General features: G+C 39.3%; 1 protein-coding gene across 1 annotated transcript in view; it reads left to right on the forward strand.

Annotated features, from left to right (window-relative positions):
* Positions 1–19,052, forward strand: part of LOC111528897 — a 102,044-nt gene extending 82,992 nt beyond the window's left edge. The window contains exons 6-7 of the mRNA XM_031934010.1: positions 9,651–9,844; positions 18,993–19,052. Coding sequence (XP_031789870.1) covers positions 9,651–9,844; positions 18,993–19,052 — 254 coding nt within the window. The remainder of the gene's footprint in view (positions 1–9,650; positions 9,845–18,992) is intronic.
* Positions 19,053–19,994: the final 942 nt, after the last annotated feature.

Here is a 19,994-nt window from a genome sequence, read left to right on the forward strand (position 1 = left end):
CATTTCTTTTTCCTTTTTTTCTCTAGACTTCTCCTCTCGCTTCATTTCATTCATTTGATCTTCAATCATTGATACTCTTTCTTCCAGTTGATTGAGTCGGTTACTGAAGCTTGTGCATTTGTCACATATTTCTCGTGTCATGGTTTTTATCTCTGTCAGTTCGTTTATGGCCTTCTCTGCATTAATTATTCTAGTTATCAATTCTTCCACTCTTTTTTCAAGATTTTTAGTTTCTTTGTGCTGGGTACGTAATTCCTCCTTTAGCTCTGAGAAGTTTGATGGACTGAAGCCTTCTTCTCTCATCTTGTCAAAGTCATTCTCCGTTCAGCTTTGATCCGTTGCTGGCGATGAGCTGCGTTCCTTTGCAGTAGGAGATGCACTCTTATTTTTTGAATTTCCAGCTTTTCTGTCCTGCTTTTTCCCCATCTTTGTGGTTTTATCTGCCTCTGGTCTTTGATGATGGTGACGTACTGATGGGATTTTGGTGTGGGTGTCCTTCCTGATTGTTAGTTTTCCTTCTAACAGTCAGGACCCTCAGCTGTAGGTCTGTTGGAGATTGCTTGAGGTCCACTCCAGACCCTGTTTGCCTGGGTATCAGCAGTAGAGGCTGCAGAAGGTAGAATATTGCTGAACAGCCAGTGTACATGTCTGATTCTTGCTTTGGAAGCTTCCTCTCAGGGGTGTACTCCACCGTGTGTGGTATGGGGTTGTCAGTCTGCCCCTAGTGGGGGATGCCTCCCAGTTAGGCTACTCAAGGGTCAGTGACCCACTTGAGCAGGCAGTCTGTCCATTCTCAGATCTCAACCTCCGTGTTGGGAGATCCACTGCTCTCTTCAAAGCTCAAATGCACTTTCTATATAAAGCAAACATGGGCGTGAAAAAAATGTAGGGAAGACAGACCATCTAGGAACCTGAAGACTTGAGGAAATTGTGGAGATAGAAAGCAAATTAGTGGTTGCTATGTGTAACTATAGAGGGTAGCGATGAGGAGGATTGCTGTGGTAGTGAAGCAGTTCTCTTTCTTGATTGTGGTGGGGGTTACGGAGCCTAAACATGTCATACAGCTGGATAGACATGTCATTTCCTGGTTTTGATATTGTACTGTAATTTTATAAGATGTAACCATTGGTAGAAACTGGGTGAAGAGTACGCATCACTTCTCGGTACTATCTTTGCCAATTCATGTGAAGCTATATTTCAGAATAATTTTTTTCTTAAATGACATTTTATTTCTGACTGGCAGTTTAATTTGTGCTTCAAAACTGATTCAGAAGGACTGTGACCAATGATGAAAATGGTAAAATACAACAGTTGGTCCTATAACCAGCTCTCTGAGCTTAGTTATTAAAATCAGTGTTAAGGGAGGCATTCCAGAACTTCTGTAGGACATGGTGGAGATTTACCAATTTCTTTCAAATTAATTTTTGCCAACTGGATTTTTTTAGGTTGTCATATTTTTTCCAAAGAATTCAATGGGGCAAACTTTAGCATAATTCTAATACCACACATTTTCCCTGATGTGCACTTGCCTCTAAAAAACATTTCTTTGTTAATAGCAACTTAAACATTATTGCAATGTTTATTCCTTTTACATCATATTTTGATACTATCATATTACATGTAATAATTGATAAATGCATGTCTCTTTTCATACAAGGCTTTCACAGCAATTTCATAAACTATAATTAGCTTAACTACATAATATCCTTAGGAAAAATGTAAATATTACCATCTCTTTTTTTTTTTTTTTTTTTTAGTAAGAGGTGGGTTAGGGGATTTTGGTTGACTGAGCAGTCAGTCACATACAGACGGGTAATTTGGTATTCACTAAAATAGTCACTTCTCAGCATTTCACTCTTGTGTTTCCTTGCATGATACCTACTGACATTTAATAAGAAAGGAAAATACACGCGTTTAATCACTCCCTGAAGAAAGTAAACACACTACCTGTGGGAAATGGAATACAGTCAGAGGGGCGTAATCAGCCTCAGGGTGCTCTGACTCCATTCCAGCCCTCTCCTTATGTGCCCTATTTGCCCATCACCCATCACTTTTGCCTGGTTGTTTCTACTCACCAAGTGAAGATAGTGGCTTCTTTGCCTGCTCAAGTGATATTTTGAGATGATGTGTCTTATCAAATAATTTATTGGATGTATGAAAAATGCACAATGATGGTTTTATTAAATTACGCAGTTAGTTGCCGAGATGAATGGAACTACACCCACCCCAAATTCAAGATGTAGTGGAGATAAGGGCGAAGGTTATAGGCTGAGTCATTTAACCATTAGGGCCCTTTCTGATATTTTCTGTGAGGGCCAAGTGGAGTTGTCAGTGGAGTGCATGTGAGTTTCCACCAATGGCCAGTGGAGCAAGAGCCTGCAAGAAGGAACACTCCCCGAGCTTCTGGGGTGATAAAGGATTTCTCACTGTCTTTCTCACTGGCCCACCAGCCTGCATAGTAGGTTTCACCATTTTGTTAACTATTCCAGCTGAACTTTTCTTACTGACCTCTGGTTTCATCTATCTAAGGTGAGCTTCTGCTCACATCTCTCCCTGCAAGGTTCATACCTCTTTAGATTTTAGGCCAGGTGATTGTTCTGCAAGCTGCACTCTCCAATGCATTTGTAAAAGATCATGAACCTGGGAGGCGGAGGTTGCAGTGAGCTGAGATTGCATCACTGAACTCCAGCCTGGGCTGGAGTTTGTTAATAAGGGAAGAAATGAGGCTCCTTATAGCTTTCTACTTCCTGGGGCAGAAGCCAGAAGCTCCATCCCATAGATTTTGATAAATTGTACTTTCATTTTCATTCAGCTTGAAATACTTGCTAATTTCTCTTTTAGTTTCTTCTTTGAGTCATTGATTATGAAGTATGTGTTATTAGTTTCCTAATATTCCTGGATTTTTCAGAGAAGTCACTATTGTTGATTTCTTATTTTAATCTATTGTATATCACAAAGATATAGTTTACATGATTTAAATGATTTTAACTTTGTTGAAACTTGTTTAATGACTTATTTAATGGTCTATTTTGGTAAAAGTTCCAAATGAACTTGAAAAGAATACATGTTCTTCTGTTAGGTGAAGCATTCCACAAATATCAATGAATCATATAGGTTGATAGTGATAAATTAATACTTCTGAATCCCTATTTTCTGTCTTGCGTAGTTACCAAGACGGGGTACTAGAATCTCCTGTAATTGTGGATTTATTTACTTCATTCAGTTTTACTAGGTTTCATTTCATGTATTTTGAAGCCCTGTTATTAAGTGTTTGCATGTTCAGGATTATGTCCTCAGATGAAAGGACATCTTAATCTTTGGGAAATGATTTTCTTTACCTTTTATAATTTTTGCACTGAAATCTACTTTGTTTAATAGAGCCATTCCAGCTTTTTTTTGACTAGTGTTAGTGTAATATATATTTTTCCATGTGTTTACACTTAGGCTATTGGAGCCCTTTTTATTTAAAGTATATTTCTTGTAGGCAACATATAGGTGGACCTTGCTTTCTCATCTAATCTGACCATCATTGCCATTTAATAGGAGTGTTTGTACTACTTACCTTTAATATGATTGTTTATATGATTAATTTTAAGTCTAACACCTACTATTTGTTTTTTGTTTATTCTATGTCCATTTTCAAAGATACTAGGGAGTATAGATGCATTTTGTAAGATAATACATTTTATAATTGTTATGTATACTCTGAGATTTTAACCATAATTGCAATTCTTTTTTTATGAACACATTTTTGGTAGGCTGAATGTTCTTTCTGCATCAACCTGCTAAGGTTGAGGGAAATACTGCTGAAATAGAACACGTACACAAAGACAGATTGTGAGGGAAGGTTTCTGTATGTTTTACTTTAAAACAGCGTAGTTGGAAAAAGACTGTAGTACCTGATTCTATATCTGTGTAGTTAGACCTTTTTTTTTCTAAATGAAATTAGATCTCAGTTAAATGTCTGAATTCCCCTCTGCAAAAAGGCAGACCTACTGACAAAAAGCATGGCTGTTTAAAGCCTATAAATCTCAGAAGTGGAATGACGGAGTTTATTTAAAGCCAGCTTCACTTCTCTTCCCTGTAAATACACATAATCTCACTGGAGTGTAGGAGCTGTGACAGTCCCTACATCACGTCTCACCCCAGGTAATACCTGAAATTTTTAATGTGAATTAAAATGCAATTCGATAAGGAAAAAAAACAAACATATCTGGATAAAATGACATTTGAAACAATTTGTTATCTTAGTGGGAAGTGTCTCGTGGGGACAAGGTTGATTTAACTATGTTTGCTTGATATATAGAAGCCTCTAATAGTGGCTGGCTTGGAACATTTACTTTGTTTACTTATATTTTGTGCCCTTGGTACTCATCAAATGTTGAGGAAGGTATAAGATTATGGTGATATGATAATCATAATGATGATGATGATTTACCTGTGCATTATTTCCCCTGCAAACAAAGTCAATACATTCTCTGTGACAGTGCTGCCACTTATGACTAGATACTATAGTCATGGCAATTTTTATTGTTGTTAGTCAGAAACAAGCCTCCAGCTCTGGGGTTTCTATTTTTCTTTCAGAGCCCCTGCCCCAGACAGTGAAATGTAACTTTGACCTGAGGTAAATGCAGAATTATAACAGATATAACTGTATAAAATAGAGACATAATCATGCCAAATTATTTATAACCAGAAAGTACTAAGCGATTGACAAATCATGTGAATATATTCATGGACAGGGATAACAATGAAACATAAGCTGATTTAAAAAATATCTTTCCATGTGTTTTAATTAGTGATTTTATTTTCTCATCTGTAAGGTGGATACGATAAAGACAACCCACTGGATGCTTTTAGAAATAAAAAATGATAATATGCGTGAAAATATCTGGTAGAATTCTCAGCATACAATATATGCTTCACAGTTTCTCACTTCCCCCTTTTCCCTTGTTTTCCGTTACAAAATAAGTGGCAAAACTTTAATTTCCTCAGAACTTGAAAACTTAAAAATGGATAAAATGGTATGTAAGATAAATTCTGTGCTGTGTGAACATTTAGGGACAAAACAGTTTGCGTAGCTCAGCGTCTTCACTGCCTTCACAGCCTTTATGAAAACCAATTACCCTTTAAAAAATAACATCCACTGCCTCAAGCCATATAAAGTGTAAGAGAAGGTTTCTGTCGCTCAGCATATTTTAGTCTCATTCCAGTAATGAAACGTGTGTGTCAGAACATATATTATGAATGGAGGGCTCCAGGTTTTCGTAATTCACAGGATCTGTGGGGTAGAATTGTGACACTTTAACTCAGGTGCAGTGTCTTGTGAGAGGCAGGGAAAGGAGGAGGGTGAAGTGGAGAAGAAACGTTTGTGATGGGGAGAGGCTGAGCCAGGGAACATAACTGCTTCCCCCGTTTTGTGTACAAAGTTTTGGTGACCATAGACTAGAAGGGACTATGAAAAGACACTTCCAGGTTGAAAAGGAGTCAGTATATGTATAATTTTGACTTAACAAATAGAAGACTTTCATTTGTTTTAGTTTAAAGAAAACAAAAATTGACTGTGGCATCACATTTGAATAATAATTTAGTTGCAAAGTGCTTTAGTGTCAGTTATCCCATTGTTTTCGTTACAGTCTTGTGAGGTGATTTATATGACTGTTAATGCCCCCCTCCCCACTTTATGCTTTTCTTTATTTTATTTTAATTTAATTTAATTTTATTTTATTTTGAGACGGAGTCTTGCTCTGTCGCCCAGGCTGGAGTGCAGTGGCCGGATCTCGGCTCACTGCAAGCTCCGCCTCCCAGGTTCCCGCCATTCTCCTGCCTCAGCCTCCCGAGTAGCTGGGACTACAGGCACCCGCCACCTCGCCCGGCTAGTTTTTTTTTTTTGTATTTTTTAGTAGATACGGGGTTTCACCATGTTAGCCAGGATGGTCTCGATCTCCTGACCTCGTGATCCGCCCGTCTCAGCCTCCCAAAGTGCTGGGATTACAGGCTTGAGCCACCGTGCCCGGCCGCTTTTCTTTTTTAAACAAAGGACAACATCAAAGGACAACATGTTTGTCTCAGAAAGGCTGAGTGACTGGACAAATACCACACGCTAGTTGGGGGTGGAGTCAGCCAACCTCCTTTCTCTGTTACCCATAGTGGCCTTCTACACCAACCTTCAAAGCTGCCTTGAACAAAGGCACACAGTCCTGTGCTATCCAGGAGTGTACAGGTCAGTTACGTTGTGTTTCCCACCGTTTCCACTCAGCATTTAGTTAAATTGTGTGCACATCAGCTTACCCTTATAACCCAGCTGGGATTGCAGATTTCCTGAGGCTACAACATCCTGATGAAATTCTTTGCTAATGTCAAAATTTCATTACTTTATCAGTAATGGCTGAAGATATAGCTTATTTGCATTTGAATACTACTTCATCAAAGGTAAAATCAAGTTACTGAAATGAGTCATCTGTTAGCAGAGGTGCAACTGTGAACACCAACAACTAACAAACAGTGAGGGATGCAGAGAAGAGGGATGGCCAGCGGCTCCCGCTTCCTCTATTGAGAACGCACCATCCCAGGGTAGCACACCAGAACCGTGTAGACTCATTTTCCTCCTTGTGCTTCTCCACATGTGTTCTCATAGTAATTACTTTTCTAAACCTGGAATGAGAGGGAGTGAAAATACCAAAGAAAGGTTATGAAATACAAGCTGAAGAAGATGCCCTTCATGCTGAGTAACCAAGATGAGGGGAAGAACCAAAAATATTGAATAGTTCCTCAAAAGTTTCAGCTCTGTGTATAAAATTCCCCGTATACCACATCCAGCCTAAGATGATGGGTTGGCTCTTAGCATCTCCTCCACCTTCTCCCAGGTCTTTTAGAGCAACCATAAAATAGGCTGGGCCCAGTGACTCATGCCTGTAATCCCAGCACTTTGGGAGGCCGAGCTGGGCAGGAGACTGAGTCCATCCTGGCCAACATGGTGAAACCCCGTCTTTACTAAAAATACAAAAATTAGCCGGGTGTGGTGGTGGGTGCCTGTAATCCCTGCTACTCGGGTGGCTGAGGCAGGAGAATTGCTTGAACCAGGGAGTCGGAGGTTGCAGTAAGCAGAGATCTCGCCACTGCACTCCAGGCGGGTGACAGAGTGAGACTCTGTCTCAAAAAACAACCCCATAAAATGATAATAATAAAAACAGAAAAGGATACACAGTTTCAGTAGTGTTGTACCTAGGACTATTGGCTGCTAGTTAGACCAACCCCAAAAGGATCTCCCACCAATTAAATTTTACGTAGTCTTAGGAGAGAACAATAGATCTGGTAGAGTCAGCAGGAAGGACCAGTAGAGAAAACCCCACTGGCACTGCACCGTCAACCCTCTGAAACCCGGGCCTTGCCTGACCAGGAGTAGGAGAGGTTGCCCTGCTGCACGGGGGCTGCTTCCTTAGGTAGCCAGACCTGCTCACTCCCAAACTGCTTTACATCTTCTTTACATTTATTTGAGAACCACCACATCCCATGATTATCATCAAAATAATATAATAAAAATATTTAATTGCACAGGTTCTGGATCCAGAGCTTGTGGGCCACTTCCTAAATGCGTAAACATAGGTCAGCTGCCCGCCATTCATACAGAGGGTAGTAATGAGGCCTTGTCTTTTAAAGGTACATTAGGAATTAAATGCAAAATTTATTTAAAGGGAACTGTTTGCCTGACCCAGAGTTCTCAAATGCTCAATAAATATTCATTGTTAAATTGAGTGATTATAGAAGTGAGTAGGTGGAATTCTGTGACATTCTGAAAAGTTAAGTTGGAAGGAGGAGTGAGCAGAGAGGAGAAACTGTGGAAGCAGTTCCCACTGACGGCTGAAGACGTTCGTGCACTGTCTCTGGCAGGGGCTCACATAAGTATTGCCATAGATCATCCAAGAATAAATCTTGCCCGATCCAGGAAACCTTGTTGCATGAGTGGAGGATGCCCCTGGTCTATAGCAGAACATTCAACTTTGAACAAAAGCTGTGTCCACCTCCTAGCTGTCTGGGTTAAGATATGGAATGTTTTAGTGTCAATCAGATGCACAGTGTTGGTTACCACTAATCTTCCATCCTGTCTACTGGATCAAATTCCTGACTCTTCAAGTCAAAAGCCAAAACATGGAATAATAAGAAGCAAAACAAACAAAAATTATATCTATATATGTGTGTGTATATACATATATATATATAAAATACAGACTTAAGAGGTGCTTATCGTACATTCAGAGGAAAAAATATTTTTGATCAAAGATTCACTACAAAAATATCTTAGAAGCTGACTTCTAAGAATCTGTAAACTTGGGAATCATAAGGAAACAGTAGTTAAGTGTGGTCCTCCATTCAGATAGTTGCCAAATATTTATATTTATTATTTAAATATGAATGTTATTTAAATATATTTATATTTCTCAACACTTCCCCATAATAACTTATGTTAAAGTATAATGTCCTCACTTGTTTTTACTCCTAGCTGTATTCTAATAATATGAAACTTTTTTGGACATGTACTAAAGTACTAAAGACTTTACAAATGATGACATAATGATAAAACCTCCAATAATAAAATACACAGTATAAGTCAATGAATAATAGTGAACTGTCTAGAACTTCAGACTTTCTATCAGAGCCTTCAGGTAAGTGGCAGCAGCAGGGAGTTAAAAGTGTGCTGACTCCTCGACTTGGGAATTGTTTGTAGAGAGTACTCTCTTTTTCTAGACATTGATTATTAAAGAAGCTGTGGTTCTGGAGTGTCCCGTAATTCTGTTAAACTAGAAAAATAACAAACATCAATAAAACATCAGTGAGCATTCCTATGTTTTCGTTTCAGATGTAGCATTGGTCAGCACAAAAAGAGCAAATTTTCTGCTGTGCGCGCGTCTTCTTCAATACCTGACAGTCTCCTTCTCCTTGTCCAAAATGGACGAGCACTGTGTGAGGCTTGCCCCAGTTTCCCGGCAGTACTGCCAGAGAGAGCAGAGTGCACCGGAACCTGCTTATGACTCACCTTTACCATTTGCCACTCCCTACCTTTTTGTACGTTTTTTTACCAGTGTCTCCTCCACACCCCAGTTCCTCGTAACCATCACTCTCCTCTGTACTTCTGTGAATTCAGCTTTTTAAAATTCCACATGTAAGTGGGATTGCCTCACAAAGCACTCTATATTTGAATTGTCCTTTAACACATCCATTTCTCCTATGAGACTGTAAGCACTTTGAGTGCAAGGTCAATATATTAACCGTCTTTGTTTTATTAATGCTTAATACTGTACTTCCTACTACTGGAATTTAGTCTCTTGTGTTGGGAAAAGGCAAATCTTGCACAAGGGCTATGAAATACGCTAGTTCCAAAAATTGACAGGAATGCTGTATTAGCCACCTGCATTAAACAAACATTTTCTCCGCTCAGTAGGACACCTGCATTCTAGAATGTCGGGGTCATCTAGCTAAATGTGAACACAACTTAGGGTTCATCCAGCCACCTGTAATTCTTCTATTTTTCTACTGTAAATCGATTGTTTTCTTAATATGTATTCATAATTTTATCATTTTCTAATCTAGTAACAGCTGTGTTAAATAACTTCTTCCTCTACCATTTTCCCACTTTTTCTGTTTCCAAAAAGGAGCTGGTGGCTGGACCCCACTTGTGTCAAATAAATACCAATGGCTGCAAATTGACCTTGGAGAGAGAATGGAGGTCACTGCTGTGGCCACCCAAGGAGGATATGGGAGCTCTGACTGGGTGACCAGCTACCTCCTGATGTTCAGTGATGGTGGGAGAAACTGGAAACAGTATCGCCGAGAAGAAAGCATCTGGGTATGTTTTCTAATAGTAATGATTGCTACCTATTGCTGCAAACCTATTAGAAAAACAGAATTTTAAGAATTACTTTGAAAAAAATGTTCTAAGTGAAAGTAAGATACCTATTTCATTGAAAGCGTTAAAAGACAATCTTGTATTTAATACCATTAAATAGTGTGGAAGTTAAAAAATAATACAAATCATATATAATTTATTTTTTCTTGGTTTGCTTAATAGAGTAATTTAACATTGCCTCTGCATTATTTTAAAGTGGTAGGTTGAATTCATTTATTTTCTCTGATTTGATCTGGTATTTTTGAAAGACACTGAAATTTCAAAATGTAATACATGAGCAGTTTCTGTATGTATGACAAGTATAGGAACACAGACTTTGAACTTGAATAATCATGTGTCCTTTATCAGTGGCCAGATTGAGTTTTTCTTGTTGTTTTTTTTTTTTTTGAGATGGAGTTTCACTCTTATTGCCCAGGCTAGAGTGCAGTGGCATGATCTTGGCTTACTGCAACCTCCGCCTCCTAGGTTCAAGCAATTCTCCTGCCTCAGCCTCCTGAATAGCTGAGACTATAGACGTGCACCACCATACTTGGCTTTTTTTTTTTTTTTTTGTATTTTTAGTAGAGACGGTGTTTTGCCATGTTGGCCAGGCTGGTCTTGAACTCCTGACCTCAGGTCATCCACCCATCTTGGCCTCCCAAAGTGCTGGGATTACAGGAGTGAGTAAATAGACTACAGATCTCTGTGAGAGTCTCTGGATTCTGTAAATATCCTCATAACAGTGACATTATTTCTGTTTCTGATTATATATGTCAGTGCCTCTTTGGAGGGGGTTAGTCACTTTTTGTTTAACTTTTGTAGCTACTTGGGAGGCTGAGGTAGGAGAATCGCTTGAACCCGGGAGGCAGAGGTTGCAGTGAGCCAAGATCGTGCCATTGCACTCCAGCCTGGGCAAAAAAGAGAGAAACTCCATCTTAATAATTAATAATAATAATAATAATAATAATAATTTATTACATAGTGTTTGGAAGTAATCTGTATCTGTTTAAAATCTTACTCTGCATTGATTATTAATGTTTAAAATGTTGTGGACAGTTTCCCTGTGAAAGAGATGCTGTAAGAGAGAACTCGAATACAGAGTCTGTGTCGTATTTGTAATTTGGCTCTTTCTTCCTCCTAAAAAAAAAATACATCAAGATGAAGGTACTGTCAGCATTTTTGTTATCCAGTTAAACAGTTCAGAGGGAAGCCATAGCCAAGGCAACGCCATCTGCCAATTTTGCTTACTCTGAAAGGTTACTAGCCTGCAGGGAAAGAGCGTAAAGGTTAAGGTTCTTACTAATCCAGAACACTTAAAATAACAGACGTCACCTCTCATGATCTTACCACGTGTAGGAATGTGTTGCGCTTCACTGGAACAAGTGATTTACTTTCCCGGTGCCCCCTCACCCTGTGAGCTTCCTTTCACAGTCACTGTGCCTTTCAGCCTTTCATCCCTGCATCTCTATTCTGGGTTGACTTGTGGTTTCCCAAAAACATATGTTGGAATCGTAACTCCCAATACCTCAGAATGTGACCTTAATTGGATATAAGGTTTTTACAGAGGTAATCAAGTTAAAATGTAGTCAGGAGGGTTGACCCTAATCTAATATGACTGGTGTCCTCATCAGGAAGGACCTTTGGACGCAGAGACAGATGTACACACAGGGAACACAGTGCAAGGGCACATAGGGAAGCAGCCCTGTGAGGAGGGAGGATTGGAATAATGCATGGACAAGCCACAGAACACCGGAGGCACCAGCAGCTAGGAGATGGGCATGGAACAGATCCCTCCCTAGAGCCTCCAGAGGCAGCACGGCCTGCAGACACCTTGATCTTGGAAGCGTGGCATCCATCACTTTAGCTACCTAGTTTGTGGCACTTTGTTACAGCAGTTCTGGAAAACTAGCTCAGCCTTTAAAGCCTAACTGTGCCTAACAGAAGTAGGACATCAGGAAATGTTTCCTGAATGAATGAGTGAAATTCATCCTCTCCCAGGATGCCCTTTTTGAACAACTACACCGAAAATGGTGCTTCCTGGCTCTGGACATCTCTAGGACTCATTTTGGACTAACACAGTGATACGTAGTGCTATGAGGGTTCAGGACTCAGCCTTCCACCATTTTGAGCTAAAAGGTTTTTGGGGATAGGGCTTTATCTTTGCATCTCCTTCATCCTCCATCACTGTGACTGGCAAATTGTAACCATTTAACAGCTTCATTTCCTACTTTATGACTAACTATACAGAAATTGCATGGTGAAAAAAATGTTAACGCTACTGATGAGAGAACCCATAAAACAAACCAGAGATGGTTCTTGTGAGTGTTCAGTTATGAGACACAGACCCAAAGAGACTTGAGAATGACAGGCCTTGGAGAAAGCATTACCATGTGGGTTGCTGGAAAATAATTCAGGAGATTTTTCAGAAAGCAGAAGTAATGCAAACAAAAGCATGGATAATGGATGGGATACACAAAGAACAGTGAGGTGTAAGATGTGAAATGGCTGTTCAGACTGAGATGGAGAGAATATGGGGAATTTGCTGAAAGTTGTAAAATTGCAAAAAGAGAGGCTGTCAAGTTTGGATTATAAAATACCTATGTAGATATTTGAGTTCCTTTTTTTAAAAAAACTTTTATTTTACTTTTCGTGGGTGCATAGTAGGTGTATACGTTTATGGGATTCATGACTTTGATACAGGCATGCAGTGCGTAATAATCACATCATATAAAATGGGAGATCCATCCCCTCAAGTATTTATCCTTTGTGTTACAGACAATCCAATTGTACACTTTTAGTTATTTTTAAATGTACAGTTAAATTATTATTGACTGTAGTCACCTTGTGCTGTCAAATACTAGGTCTTATTCATTCTTACTAATTTTTGTACCCAATAACTATCCCCACCTCCTCCCCCGCCCCCACGCCCCTTCCCTACCACTGGTAACCATCTTGATTTGTGTTTCTTGAAGTGCTACATCATCACCTCAGGGACATATTCTCCATTTGTTCGTTCGTTCATTCATTCATTCATTCTTTTAGTAAATAAGCAAATAATTGTGGTAGAGGTTAGTAATCTACTCTTGGGAAATGTGAGCTGAGTCATAATTATCATATTCTTCACCAGGCATGTCCCTTCCGTCTAGTATTTTTCCTATCAAAGCTACTTTTCTAGAAATAAAGTTCACTAATTATCTCATATTTATCATTTTCTTAAAAAGATGGGCTGATATTGGCTGTCCTCCAGTTTTATCATTGCTGCCTTAACAATAAATTACATCTTATTAGAGTTTCTGCCCTTTACCAAGGCATTAATTTTAGATATGAATGAATGATATTAAAATAACTTAAGATTTGTTTTTGATACCTAAAATATTAATACCCTTGATTAATGAAAATTATGTTTTCATAAGGTTATTATCTTTCCTAGCACATTATTATCTTTGTTATTAGTATCTTTTCCTGACCACAGCTACCTCCCCTGCCCTCAAGGTCATCGTATTAACCTTCCTGTACCAGGAGAACAGAATGCATTTCCAGCTCTCTCCTAGGGATAGTGTTGCTTCTACTTTTATGTTAAGGACACATTAAAAATTCATTCTGCAGCCTTATGTATTTCTTGGATGCTCTTCTTCTATCTTTTTATGGCTTTTATGTTTTAGTCTGGGTTTACCCATTGTCTATGCTAATGTTTCCTATTATTAAAGATCCACAGTTGCTTATCTGCAATTTTTAATTCTAAAAGCAAAGTTATTAAAATGGTGAACCCCAAGCAGACACAAATTTATTTAGCAGCAAAACCTGAATGTACTGACTTTGGGGCTATTTGAATTTTTTAGTTACTCTGCTGAATGTGAATATTCATATGTTTTATTGCAAAAATAGTAACGTGATTACCACCTAGTCACTAATATTTGGTATATACACAGTATGACCTTTCTAATATATGAAATGAATCTGAATCTAGAGCAAATCTGATACCAAGGCTTTCGGTAAGAGATTGTACAGCTGTCGTATCAATCACTGACATTTGATTAGCTGAATAGATTAATATATTAATCCACATTCATACTAATTACATGCTTCACATTGACAGCTTCAAGGGCTGGACTGAATTCGTGTTGAGAAATACCCAAGAAAACTAGAAATAACTGCCAGATTTATGGAATCTTCAGAGTAGTAAAAGCCCTGTTCAAAAGAAAGAATCCCTGTTACTTAAAACAGGAATACATGAATCTTTTCTGAGTAACAGAACAAGCTTCATTATGTATTATACTTTCAGTTAACAAAATGTAGTTCAGGACACAGACTCACTCGAAGTGAATAATCTCATCTGCTACATCATTTTAAAAGGTGCCATTACTCAAACAAGGTCAAAAGAATAAACAACAGAAGAAAAGAGGGAAGCTGAAAGATAATTTTCTGGGAGAACCACACACTATTTTTTTTTAGTAGTAGTAATATGAACTGCCTTAAAACACCACCTGGCCTAATAAGAACAGATGTTCTTACCGCCGTGGAAGAGGGGAGCACTCTGTAAGCAGACGTGGCCAGCCCAGCCGAGAGAGCCCCCCTTTGCTGACTACCTCCACGAACACGGGCACCTACAGTGCCGCCCAAGTGCCAGAGCAGGGGTGAGTCCCGGCAATGCGTACCAGCTCCCTAGTCCTGCGGTAGCAATGACTACAGACTGAAACGACACCTCTGCTGTTGGCTTAAAACAACACAAATGTATTACTTACGTTTTGGAAGTGAAGAGTTCAAAGTTGGTCTCACCAGGCCAAAATCAAGGTGTCAGTAGGGCTGCGTTCTTTCTGGAGGCACTAGGGGAATAAAATGTCACTGGCCTCTCCAGCTTCTAGGAGCCACCTACACTCCTTGGCCCATGGGCCTTTTCCTGTATCTTCAAAGGCAGCCAGTACAGACTGAATCCTGCTCTTACTGAATCACTTTGACCCAATACACCTTCCTCCCTCTTCCACTTTTAAGGAAACCTGTGATTACATTGGGCTCACCTGGAGAAGCCAGACATTGGGCTCACCTGGAGAAGCCAGGGCACGCTCATTATTTCCAGCTCAGCTGATTGGCATCTTTAATTCCCATCTGCAGCTTTAGTTTATCCTTGCCATATAACACAACATATTCACAGCTTCCAGGAGTTAGACGTAGGCATCTTTGGGGACCATTATTCTGCTGATTACAAAATGCATCAGGTTCAAACATTTAGCAGGTTAGAGTTAACACCTTCCTTATTGCTATCACAAAATGTAGAAAAGCAGTGAATAAATCATTGGGAAGTTTGCAGCTTATTTGGCTGGATCCACAACTGCCTTTCATGCCCAGAATGTTTCTAAAAATTATCTACACTCATCCTGCCCTTGTAAAGTCACCTGGAAAACTGCAGCTATTTTTCAGAAATCCCTGTTTCCATTATACAGATATTCTGTGCGAAAGTGTTCTTTTGGTGTGACTTATTCTAATAAATGCTCCCATTTAACATGCATGTATGTAACCCAGCAAATTACCTTCTCCGCAGGATATTAAAGTTAGTGTGTTTTGTGCTGTGTGTATCTGTGCATGTATTAGGTTTGAACCAGAATATACAATGTATCAAGGAGCTCATTCTTGATCATTTTCCTGCATTTTCTTCTAAACTATTTGGCTCATTGCAAAAAAAAAAAAAAAAAAAAAATGTTCTGAATCAAAAACGAGAGAAAAGATATTTGGAAATCCAGCCTAACCATGCTAGAAAAATGTCCCGGAATCATGCTGAGAGATTATACCATAATATTCTGTTAGTCATAGTCCCAGATTAGCAATCACTGACAAGCCGCTTTCCCTCATGTCAGTTTTTCAGTTATTTCTGAAAGAATAAAGAATTAAATCTGCAAGGAAATATAGAACTTTTTAATTCATTGTGAAATGTTCTTCTGGTTGGGATTAGATATATTCAGGTTATTATCCATCCCTGACACAAGTTTCAAGTTCCCCTCTGAGCACCAGACTCCATTTCTTTTGGATGTCAAATAGACGTGTCCAAAACCAAATTTATTATCTCCACATCCTTCCCATCACCAAACTTACCGCTCCTGGGCTTCCACCTCTCAGTAACTATCACAGCATTTACCAGCTGTTGGCTTGAGCCAATATGCCTGGAGTTACCAGTGACTTCCATTCCCTCACACTCCACAGTCAATCCATAGGCATATCCTGTCGACTCAGTCTTTCAACAGATCATGTCAGTCACAACTTCAGAGTCTATGTGGAGTCTGATGACTTTTCCTCACCTCTGTTATTACCATGACAGCCCAGTTGCTCACTGTCTCTCACCTGGACCATTGCCACAGCTTCACATCCCCTCTCACTTCTGCCTTTGCAACTAGCTTCCAATTTAAATCTATCTAATTTTATTTTCTTTAATTTTTGCTGTAAATTGCCACGTATTTTATGCACCATATGAAGTGTAGTTGTTTTCAATAAAGAACTGACCTTATTTAGATAAAAAGAAAGAAGCAACTTCGACCGCGTTCTCTATCTGTAGCTTCAAGTATTTTGTGCTATGTTGTCCTAGTTGCTCTTTAAAAATGTCAAGCAAGATCTATCCTTTGTACTAGCTATTCAGTATCTCTGAAATTTTCCCCTAGATAACTTAGATAGCATAGATAGTTTCCTCAATTCGTTTCTTGAGTAAATTATCTCTTCCTGATAGAATTCTTCTAGATAACCTGACCCCTAATGTGCGCAGAACACACACACACAGACATGCATGCACCCAGCTCCACTGACCTCCCACCCTACCCTCCTCCAGCCTGTGTCTTCCTGGTTTTGTATTTCCTTATGGAAGTCATTATGTCCTGTTCCCATGTATGGAATTTTGGGTTTTTTTCTGTCTCTTCTCACCAGGAAGATTTTACGCAAAGAAAGAAAATGTTCTCTGAATAATATTATTGGACTTTGTTTTTTAAAATTTTCTGACAAAGAGCATACATTTTGCTGTAATTGAATACTTGTTTCACTGGTCTTTATCAGTGTTGAGAATCTGAGACCCAAAACGTAGAACCAGTCTAACTGGGAAATCTAAAAAATGTCTACCAGCTGTCATGGGTCATTTTGGGGCAGTGGACAAAGTGCATTAGTAGATCTCCCATGGCCTGTGTATATTTGTCCTGAATTGTTTTATTTTCCGGGCCTGACTGGAGCAAATGTGAGTGGAATTAATGAAGGAGGCAGAAGGAAGGTCAGAGGTTGGAGATCGGCCGATCCCCACTGAGCCCAGAGGCAGCTGCTGTCTGGACTGACTCGGTACCTGCTATGAGAGAGCAGGAAAGGGTGGCAGACACTGCAGTTAACACAGAAACAGAAACATTCTCAGTCTGATTGTGTGTGTCACATGCCAGACACACAGTTGTCGACAGTAGGGAAAAGGGAGGCTGAGGGCATGGCTGGGTAGCTACCAAGCCATGAGCCAGTGATGGGCATCGACACAGTGAGTCAGAGGAAGAGCAGGTCTGGAGGACACGTCAGCCCTGCTGCCAGGTGTGGTGTCAGCCCAAACAGCTGCCCCTCTGGGTCCAGAGGTGGTCAGCGGATATCTAGTCTCAGTCAGCCTTCATTCTGCCTCTGGCTGTCATGGCCACTGGGTTACTGAAATCATGGCTTGTTTCCCTCTGTATCTCTCCATCTTCATGTACAGCTTCCCTTCATCCAACATGAAGTCAGGCAAATTGACTTTGTAAGGCAGACTACACATTAGCAGAGGCAAGTACACACACAGAACACTCAGGAAGTCAGAGAACATTCTTTAGTCCCTCAAAGCAAAAGGGCTTTTCCTGACTAGGAAGCAAAAAGCAAACATTCTTTCTCAACTTGAAGCTAATGCCATCTACCATTTATGAAGAGCCCTCTGTGCATCAGGCTGCATGCTCTGGGTTTCCAGCACTCCCACATTTAATTCTTTCACAATTCCTGTAAGGGTTACGGTGTCCAAGAAGGTAAGGAAAGAGTCTCTGGTGGTGAAAGGGCTCTTTTTCCCCTTGTTTCCTGACTCCATTTCTACAGTAGCAAAGGAATGAGAGACTTAGTGATGTATTTGTCCTTATGAAACATTCTCAGTTAATTCTAATATATATATAATATCTATTAAATAATATATAAATATATATTTATGTATACACATATATATACACATACACACACATAAATGATCCTCCTGCAAAGCAAAATGTAATATATATATATATGTATATACATAATAAAGATATATAGATGTAAAATCCATCTGAAAAGCAAAGTGTAGAGAAAAAAGAAGAACAAAAAATCCTGCTAGGATGTGGTGCCAATTGAATAGGAAACATTTCTTCATGTGGATTTAGAGTTGAGCAGAGGAGTAGCCCAAGCTTTAGAAGTTTGTTTGAGATGGATCTGTACTAGCCAGGAAAGTCACATTAAGTGACACCTCTGCAAACGAATCTGTATAATACTCGGGGTCCTTCTTCACAAACTAAGGGTCAGCATGGTGTGTTGGCAGCTTCACAAATTACTCAGAAGATTTGAGTTTCAGCTGTAGGATGAGAAGAGTTCAGGGGCTGGATGTGGGTGATGGTTGAACAGCAATGTGAGTATATTTAATGCCACTGAACTGTACCCTTAAAGTGGTTAAACTGGTAGATGTTATGGGATATATATTTTACTACAATGAAAATATATTTAAAAAGGTATCCTGTGAGTTATTTAAATAGTCCATGGGCTATATTAGTAGTGCATGATCTACACAGCCTTTTGTTACTTCCTTCTCTCTGATTTTAATTGGGTCTGATTATTGGTCATATCGGTAATATTTGAGCAACTTGCTTTTAACTGTAGGCTTTTGAAAAATCAATTTTTTTGGATTCTTAAATATTATAGTAAGTGGAAATGCCCTTTTTATGGGGGCCTGTGCTGGGGCTTCACAGTCACACAGTTGCCTTTGAGAACAAGAATCAGTTATAAACTATGTAAAGCTGGGTAATCTAACTTCTCAAAGTTCTAACTTTCTCATTTATAAAATTTTAATTGGGTCTGAGTTTTAATAATAAAACCTGTATTCTGAAGGTTTTCTTGTATTTTTCAGAATAATAAGACTCCTAAGGTTAATGTTTTTAGTCTGATGTTACTGATCCAGTCCCGTTAGTGTGTGGGAGGAGCCTTCTGTGGTATGATGCCAACTAGGAACACAGAGGTACCACCTGTCAAGAAGGATTGAAGCCATTGTTGCAGTGACTGAGCGAGGTGCCAGCACTCTGAGCTCCACGGCAAACACGTGACCTTGAGAAACAGCAGAAAAGACTTTAACGTGTATTTATGTTAGATTACATGGATAACTGCCTGGGAATTTTATAGAGTATCCAAAATAGCAACTGTGGGTGTTATCAAATGATTAAGCGTGGAAGTGAAGTACAATAACCATACTCTTTAAGTAGAAGCCCTTCCAGCTCTCTATCCCAGTTTGTGCCCTTAATCTGGTGACAACATCTTTGAAAGCACTTGTGATGATATGAAGAATAACGGGCCTGATCCAGAATCTAATTGATTTATTCCACGGTAGTGGTTCTGTTTTGTCAGGGGTTCTGTCATTTTGTCAAATTTAAAATCAATATAGCAGTTCCGTATCATTTTGTTGTTGTAATAGTGAAAATCCTCAGTGATTTCTTTAAGCTGCCCTGTCTTTCAAGAGAATCTCTACCAAAAGGGACCCTATCAGTGAAAGTCTGGTTTACCCGCCAAATCCTCAGATATCTCATCTCTCTAGTTCCCCATTGGCTGTGAGTCATTTGACCTTCTGAAACAGCTACCCTAGAATTGTACAGATGTCTTAAAAGGTATTTAGCTTTCATTTTAAAATCAGTGACATTGACAAATCCGAGAAGTGTGCTGGTCTAAGCAGTTTTGTTTCAAGCAGTATCCCTGTTTTACTTCTGTCCCAGATACTGATGAGCTAAGGGTGTTTTTCTACACTGAAACTGTGGCTGTAGTGGTAAATTATCTCAGTAGGAAGTATAACCTTCTATATAATTAGTGAAAGTTTTGCTTAAACAAAAGTGAATATTCTAGTTTCTGATGAACATTCATTAGA

The sequence above is a fragment of the Piliocolobus tephrosceles genome, chromosome 14, assembly GCF_002776525.5.
Source record: "Piliocolobus tephrosceles isolate RC106 chromosome 14, ASM277652v3, whole genome shotgun sequence".
Classification (NCBI taxonomy): domain Eukaryota; kingdom Metazoa; phylum Chordata; class Mammalia; order Primates; family Cercopithecidae; genus Piliocolobus; species Piliocolobus tephrosceles.